At 43.3% G+C, this 8061-nt stretch overlaps 1 protein-coding gene across 1 annotated transcript in view; it reads left to right on the top strand.

The window, feature by feature from the left end:
* ARL2BP (ADP-ribosylation factor-like 2 binding protein) overlaps positions 1-4965 on the top strand; it is an 8191-nt gene extending 3226 nt beyond the window's left edge. Inside the window, exons 2-6 of the mRNA XM_008945240.1 lie at positions 35-96; positions 1457-1563; positions 2428-2513; positions 3685-3781; positions 4885-4965. Of these exons, the coding sequence (XP_008943488.1) occupies positions 35-96; positions 1457-1563; positions 2428-2513; positions 3685-3781; positions 4885-4965 (433 nt within the window). The remainder of the gene's footprint in view (positions 1-34; positions 97-1456; positions 1564-2427; positions 2514-3684; positions 3782-4884) is intronic.
* Positions 4966-8061: the final 3096 nt, after the last annotated feature.

Consider the following 8061-nt stretch of genomic DNA (forward strand, 5'->3'; position numbering starts at 1 on the left):
ATATTTATGCAGTACTGTCTTTCTTTGCTTCCAGCTCCTCCCCTTCTGATGCAGAGTTTGATGCTGTTGTTGGGTATCTGGAGGATATCATCATGGGTAAGCTCTGCAAGTAGTTCTAGACAACAAGATGGGTGCTAAACATACTGCAAGCTGCTCTTCTGTGAGCAGACATGCAGAGCTGAAGTAGCCCTTGCCTGCTTCATGGGAGCTTTCCTTCCTTTGTTCCTGTGATCCCTAAGCTGGTAGCATAGTGAAAAATATACACGAAAGTCCTTTGAGTGCTGTTTGCACAGTGGTGTGCTTGAAAAGAGTCTTGAAAATTTTTCTTTGCTCCACTGCAATTTGCTGCTTCTTAAGCAGTAATGATACTTGTAAATCTCACAAAGAGATCAAAGCTTTCTGGGATTTTTGTAGCCTCTTACAAAGGGGATGGAAGAGACTGTGAGAGCTACCCTCCCTTCCCCTGTGTTGCTCAAACCTCTCCTAACTTTGTGGCCAAGATGACCAGTGGTCTCCTGGGGTGCCTGAAGAAGAGTGTGGCCAGCAGGTTGAGGGAGGTACTCCTGCCCCTCTACTCTGCCCTAGTGAGGTCACCTCAGGAGTACTGGGTCCAGTGCTGGGCTCCTCAGTTCCAGAAAGACAAGGAACTAATGGAGAGACTCCAGTGGAGGGCTATGAAGATGATTAAGGGACTGGAGCATCTCTGTGCTAAGGAAAGGCTGGGAGCTCTGAGGCAGTTTAGCCTAGAGAAGAGAAGACTGAGAAGGGAATCTGATCCATGCTGATCAAGATCTGAAGGGTGGTTGTCAAGAGGATGGGGCTGGTCTCTTTTTAGTGGTCCCCAGCAACAGGATGAGGGACAACTGGCACAAATGGGGACACGAGTTCCACCCCAGCATCAGGGAAAACTTTTTGGCTGTCAGGGTGCCAGACGGAGCCTGGAGCAGGCTGCCCAGAGAGGCTGTGGAGTCGCCTTCTCTGGAGAGATTCCAAACCCACCTGGACACGATCCTGGACACCCTGCTGTGGGTGACCTGCTGGAGCAGGGGGGCTGGACAAGATGATCTCCAGAGGTCCCTTCCAACCCCCATTTTTTGCTAATGTTAAGTGTAAACAAAACTTAGAAGAAGTAATTGTAGACCTTGCCAGAGGGATGTACTCATCCCGTTACACGCTGACTACAGAGCTGCTGTTGAGCACTTCCTGATGTGCTGCTGCCCTTTTGGTACTGCTCCTGTATCTGAAGCAGCCTCCAGCAGCAGCAGCCTCGATCCTCTTGCAGGTGAGGCAGAAATGGTGGCTGAGCAGCAGCTGTGGCACTGGGGTGACCCACTCTGCACGTGGACTGGGCTCACTGGTTACAGCAGGGAAGCAGAGGACTAATGAATATGGGGTTTGTGTTACACAGAGAATGACTAAACTCTTAACTGTATGATGTGCTTTTGTTGTGGCCCAGATGATGATTTCCAGTTAATACAGAGGACTTTTATGGAGAAGCACTACCAGGAATTTGAGGACTCAGAAGAAAACAAGCTCATCTATACTTCTATTTTTAATGAATATGTAAGATACTTGTTGCTAGTTTTCATATGTGTCGCTTTTTGATTTTTATTAAAGGCAGTGTCAGGTCCTTTATTCCCCCCTCTAAAATACTGGGATTACCTGGAGCAGAGTCAACCTGCTGCCTGCTGGCTTGCTCTGAAGCACAGTTATCATGTGTGAGCAAGAAAGGTGTCTTCTGGAGCTCTTGGAAATTTTGTAACAATCTTGAATAGAAGTTCAGCCTATTGCTGTAGTAAATATCATGTTTAACATGTGTGTAACTAACTTTTTGTCATGTATTATTTCATGTATTGGAGACTTCAGTTAAGTACTTCATGCAAAGAGTAATTATGAAATTATACTAGCCTACTAGTCAGTACTATTGAGTTAAAAATAATTTGTGACTAAATACAAATTACGTTTGTTCTCACCAATAATCCCAGCAGAAACGTTCAGCTCAGTGCTTCAGTGGTGAGCAGTTAAACAAGCAACACCCAGCTGAGGACTCTGCAGTTGTTTGCCTAACAAGGATAATTGACAGCAATTGTTCTCCCCAGGAACTAGCGATAGGATGAGAGCTAGTGGGCTTAAGTTGTGCCGGGGGCGGGGGGGAATGAGGCATTGGCCCAGGCTGCCCAGGGAGGTGGTCGAGTCAGGGGGGGTTCAAAGAATGTGTAGATGTGGCACTTCAGGACCTGGTTTAGTGGTCATGGGAGTGTTGGGATGGCTGGACTTTATGGTCTTACAGGTCTTTTCCAACCTTAATCATTCTAGAGTTCTGTGATTCTATGATAATACAAAGTCTCAGGAAGGGGTCAGAGTAAGGAATCTGCTCATGGATTTGGTCATGATGATATAGGGGTGGTTGTTTTGGTTTTTTTTCAGATCTCTTTAGTAGAGAAATACATCGAAGAAAAGCTGCTTGCTCGGATTCCTGATTTTAACATGACTGCTTTCACAATGTCACTGCAGTAAGTCTCTGCTTTGCTTTTGGCTTATGTGCCTCTCAGTTCTTTCTGTCTAGGTAAAAGCTTAAGTTTGACAGTTCTGTCTTTAGGACGAGTTTCCTCCTTAATCAACAATGAATAAATGAATAAAAGTTCCAGCAGGCAATGTGTGGCCACTTTTCTTGCTTTCAGCTTGTCCTGCTACTCTACTGTTGTGCTGAAATATATTGAGATTTAAGGGGTAGGAAGAGAAATCAGAATGAGAACCTCTGTGCGGTTTCATAATCATTGCCACTTTGAAGCCAGACCTTTAAGATGTTAGCTCTCACCTCTTTCAGGCTCTGAGCTGGACACTTAAATAGCCTGGTTGTCTTCCACGAGTCATGGAATGAAATTACCTTATTGCAATTCCTGTGCAAAGCATTCAGAGGAAAGTTTGGTTTGTCTCAAGCATTTGTATTGGGTCACTTTAGCTTAGCCAGTTCATGAAGAGATCACTTTTGAAAAGTCACTGGTTTTCCCCTTGAATAAGAAAATCAAGTATAATTGGGAACTGAATATCGTAAAATATTTTAATCAATATTTTTTTTCAAAGACATCGGAAAGTTCCTATGCTTAGGAGATAGATTGTTGAAGGTACAGCTCCTTTTGATAAGAGTTAAATAATGTAGAAAGAAAAACACCACTACCATCACCCTTAACTGTTAAAGTCCTGTTGGAATATGCTGATACGGGAGCACAGAGTCTTTCTTCAAACATATTTTCATCAAAAACCCTCTACCAAGTATCATCAGCACAGTCCCTCATTCTTAGGGGACATGTGGGAGGGCTCTGTGCCTCTCCTCATCCTTTCTCACCTTCCAAGGGACTGTCTGGCTATTCCAATATTTAAGATAAACAGATAACTGCTAGTGGAGTGTTACTCCTATGCACTTGCAGGTCAGCTGCTTTGTCTGCTTTTCAAGGTTGTTTTTTTTTTATGGCATGGATTTATATAAATCTAAGATATTAATGTGCTTGGATTGGAAATAGTGCAAGGCAATATTGGGCTAAAGTTTTGCTTTATGATAGACCTGTAATAATGTTCTTGTGTAAATTTTAGTAGTGTACTATCCTTTTTGATTTTATACCATTTTAAAAGAACAGGTTTATTTCCCACACATTTTTCTAATTCCCCAACTATTTCTCTCTACAGACAGCACAAAGATGAAATGGCAGGTGACATATTTGATATGCTCCTCACATTTACTGACTTTCTGGCTTTCAAAGAAATGTTCTTGGATTACAGAGCTGTGAGTATGTCACTTTGTTTATTGTTGTTGGGTTTGTGCAGCTCTGCCTGAGAGCATCGAAAGTTGTGTTAGTACAGTAGGTAGCAGCATTTATTCAAAGCCTGTACCAGGGTCAAAAGGAAATAACTTTACTGAGTAGCTATTTATTAAATGTGCATTTTGAGTTTAATTTCTGGGAAAAAATGAATGAAGCTGGCATGTGGAGCAGTTCTTCAGCAACACGCTTCCTGCTTCTCCGAACGCTGATTTCCAGCTGAACACCAGGAGACCTTTTTTCATTGTGAAAGTGACCGAGCACTGGCACGTGTTGATCAGGGAGGTTGCAGAGTCTCCATCCTTGGGCATATTCAAAAGCCATCTGGACATGGTCCTGAATGGCCCTGCTTGAGCATGGTGTTTGGACCAGGTGACCTCCAGAGGTCCCTTCCCACCTTGACCATTCTGTGATCTGTGATATGGGCTTGTTATTTATTTACTTTTTTTTTTTCCCCCGGCTATTCCAAAATTAGCTTTTTAAGCTTATTCCATTTGTATTTATCCTCCTCTTTCCAGGCTGGAGAAATAAACAAACAGAATTTAAAGTTAGTGGATGAACTTTTTCTTAGGGAAATGAAATACATGTAAATGGTCTCCAGTGTCTGTCCAGTCACATTTGACAGAGGAGGAAGGGTCGAAGTTGTTGTCAGAGTTAACATTTGGGAAGACAGGCAGGCTGAGAACGAGACACTCCATGTCTCAGCAGCAGGAACAATTTCAGTTGGGGTTTGCATCTTTGGGGTCCCCCGGGAGGCAAACCACAGCAGCCAGACTTCAGGAGTTCCTCTTGCACCAGGTGAGCGGGCTGGCTGGGTGTTCCTCACCAGAGAAGCACAAGGCTCTGCTCTGACCTGGACCTACAGCTGGCAGAGCAACAGCAGCCTTGCTCTGGGGATTCTTGCACAATCTGTTCTTGAGTTTGGGTTTGTATTCAATCTCAGATGCTCAAGTAACACGTAATTCACGTAATTGTATTCTGTTTGTTCTATCAAATCAATATAAGTGTTGCCCGTTTCATTTCTTGAACTGCATTGAGTTGCAGATTTCTTTGTCTTTCATGTTTCTAGGAAAAAGAAGGTCGAAGTCTGGATTTAAGCAGTGGGTTAGTGGTGACTTCATTAAACAAATCATCAATATCCTTCTCCTAGAACAGTTATTCCACTACTGTGTTCTCCAGATGAGTGCTCTTGCTTCCATTTGGACATTAAAACACTAAAGGTCACAGGAATCAAGGTGCTTTTAGATGATGGAGATTCATTCACCCTCCAGACTTTACCTTCAGAAGCCTGATCGTAGAAACATCTGTTTGTCGATTCTGGTTGGTATTCAGAGAGCACAGAAGATGACAATTTCACCTCCACTAGAGTAACTGTTTTTAAGAGATACACAGTGTTTGTACCCCAGCCTGACCACTGCGCATGCTGAGAAGCCCAGCACACCGAGAGGACCATTTGAGTTGATGTCTTCACCATCTCCCCAAAATGTAGAACTTTGAAGACAGTGTGAAAAGAGGATGTCCCTGCAGCTCTTGGAAGGACAGTAGGCGAGTACATAAGCTCTGAATTCCTCCATGTCAAAGTTTTGTGGTGTTTTGGTTTTGTTGTTTTTTAATACTTTATGTGATATTAAGCACTTCAGCTTTCTAAAGGAAGAATAAGTTTTAATATGTAGATGCTCTAGCATAAGACTCTCTCAGCACTGACAAATGATATTTTAGTGTGTAAATCTGTCTGCGCTCTGGCTTTTGTAAGTCTCATCCTTCATGTGCACAGGTGTCTGGCTCCCTTTTGTTCAGGCCCCAGCTATTCCACACTGGAAAAAAAAAACAAAAAACAGGATAACCCCAAATCTGTCCCCTGTATGCAATTTCTTGCTTTTCTAGTGCAGCAATGCATTTCCCAGCATCCACTGGAAAACAGAAGAGTGCTTTGCTGGTGGAACTGTCACAGGATCCCGCGTGCATCTCTGTTGGTGGGTGGAATTAAACTGTATTTGGAGCTACAAAGCAGGTTAAAATAAGATGGACTTAGGATGCCATAACATTAAATAGGTTCGTGGACAGACCAAAATGGCTTTTCAAGTCTGGATAGGACCAGGGTAGTGTTCTAGTACTTTCTGTACCAAATTTATGATTGATCTCATTAGTTTTCCTACATGTTGTGCTCATGGCTCTGCAGTTTGTCTGAAATTATTCTAGGATGTTGAAATTCTCTCATACATCTACAAACCCAGATATATTAACACACAAGCTACCCTTCAAAAAAAAAAAAGTTACCCCTTCAGAATTTTTTTATCTCCTTCAATAAACTTATACTTGTCAAATTTGTGTTATGAAAGCCAGAAGCTTTTTGGAGGGGGAGGAGGGGGGAAAGGAAAACAAACAAAAAAGCCTCACTGAACTGGAACCAAACAACTTTTTAGAAATCCTTCTGGTTGTGTTTTGGACCAAGGCAGTTTTGTAGGCTTTCTGTTCTGGAGAACACCACACAAGCTCATTTTGATTCTCTTGAGCAGTGGTAACCTGCTAAGGCAACATGAGTAGATCCCTAAAAATGCTAAATTGCAATACAGAGGTTTCAAATGCATGTTCCCCAGCCTCCTGTCAGCAGCAGTCAGGGAAGCTTCGTTGGCTGGGGTCATCCCACCAGGTTTCACAGGTTTTTACAGGTCTACCTACCACCCATGCTGTGAAAAGTGACTTTTCCATGTGCTCACACACGCACGGGCAGTTGGTGAGCAGGGATGGTGCTCTGAGATGCTTATTCCCAGGAAATAAAATGATGACAATGTGGTTTTAGTACAAACGAGACACAACTTCTCTGCCGTGTGAATCCTGAGGGTAACATCAGAGACACACAGGGTGAATTTCAGTGGGTTTCTGCTGTTAGTGCACAGGCTGGAGTTTTTCAGTGAACTTTTCACCTGGTTATATGATGGGTGACCTTTTCATCTCAAGAGCAGATTTTATCAAATTTTAAAAGAACCCTGTTGAGATATTTGAATCTTTAATGGTTGAGCTAAAATAATTCTTTGCAATGAAGGGTGAAAATACCTGTTGTGGGGTTTTGGTTTTTTTTACTGAAAAAAGTTTTCATTTTGTTCTTGTTAAAAATGTTTCATCTAATTCTTTTAATGGAAGTGAACACCTCAGGCAGCTATCTTCTGAAGGGGGTTCTGTTGTGTTTTAAGTGAAGTCTCTTCTAATTTCACAGCCAACAAGGATGAGTTCTTACTCTGACCAGGGGCATTGTATCTGGGTGTTTTGTGCCATACCTTCCTGCCTCTGTTCTGCTCTGTCCTGGCTGTGTTTTCTTTGGGCTTCTGTTCCCAGAGGAGCTTGCCCCTCTGTGACGCTCCTGCCACTTGTCCCTGGTTCAATGCATGTTCCATCAGGCAGAGAGGCTTTTGAAAGGGGTTAAATTTCTTTATATGGTTAATGAACTGTGTGCAAGTCTGGCTTATGGTGGAAGAGTTTAACCCTGTCATAGCAATGCATGAAGGGGCTAATTTTCCTACAGTTGGTAATTTTTAGATTTATCTTCATAGTTGTGGAAACTTTGACCCTTCATTTCACACACTGAGAACCAAATAAAGGCAGAGTGGCCAGGCGCTAATACAGTTTCTCCAGTCCTTTTTCAATGGATACCTTCTGTTAATGCAGTTGAATTTCCTGACCTTCTTTAGACAAGCTGTTAGAACTCCTCCTGTGCAGGGCACGCAGTGGTGAATCATCCCATAGCTCTCTGTGCACCAGCTTTCCTGGGTAAAGATAACTGGAAACAAATTTAACCAATTTCATAGAATCATTGGGTTGGAAGGGACCTTGTAAAAAGTCCCTCCCCAGCTTTCTTATAGGCGCTCTTAATCTATTTTTAATGTGCCAGGAGAGTGTGAAGTGCTGGAGTGTCTGGCTGGCCATCACTTTGCATTCTGACAACCACCAGCCCGTGACCCCAAGGAAAAAAAAAGGGGAATTTCTTGTCCGTGGTGTGGGGGAGCAGCGTGGCTCTGCCTTCTCCCAAGGTGCTGACCCCGTGCGTGTTCCCAGAGCATTTGTAGGCTTAGTTTTAATTTTTGAAGACCACCTGTAACTAATGGGCAAAAGGGACTTGGGGTTAGTGGGAGTTGCTGTTAACTCTGTTGCGTGTGGTGCTGAGCCTGGACAAGGGGGCGTGTCAGAGCCCAGGCACCTCTCCCACATCCTCACAACCCTGGATGCACACTCCATGTGCCCACGTAGAGCT

This window comes from Merops nubicus, unplaced genomic scaffold (genome assembly GCF_000691845.1).
Source record: "Merops nubicus isolate BGI_N331 unplaced genomic scaffold, ASM69184v1 scaffold20718, whole genome shotgun sequence".
Classification (NCBI taxonomy): domain Eukaryota; kingdom Metazoa; phylum Chordata; class Aves; order Coraciiformes; family Meropidae; genus Merops; species Merops nubicus.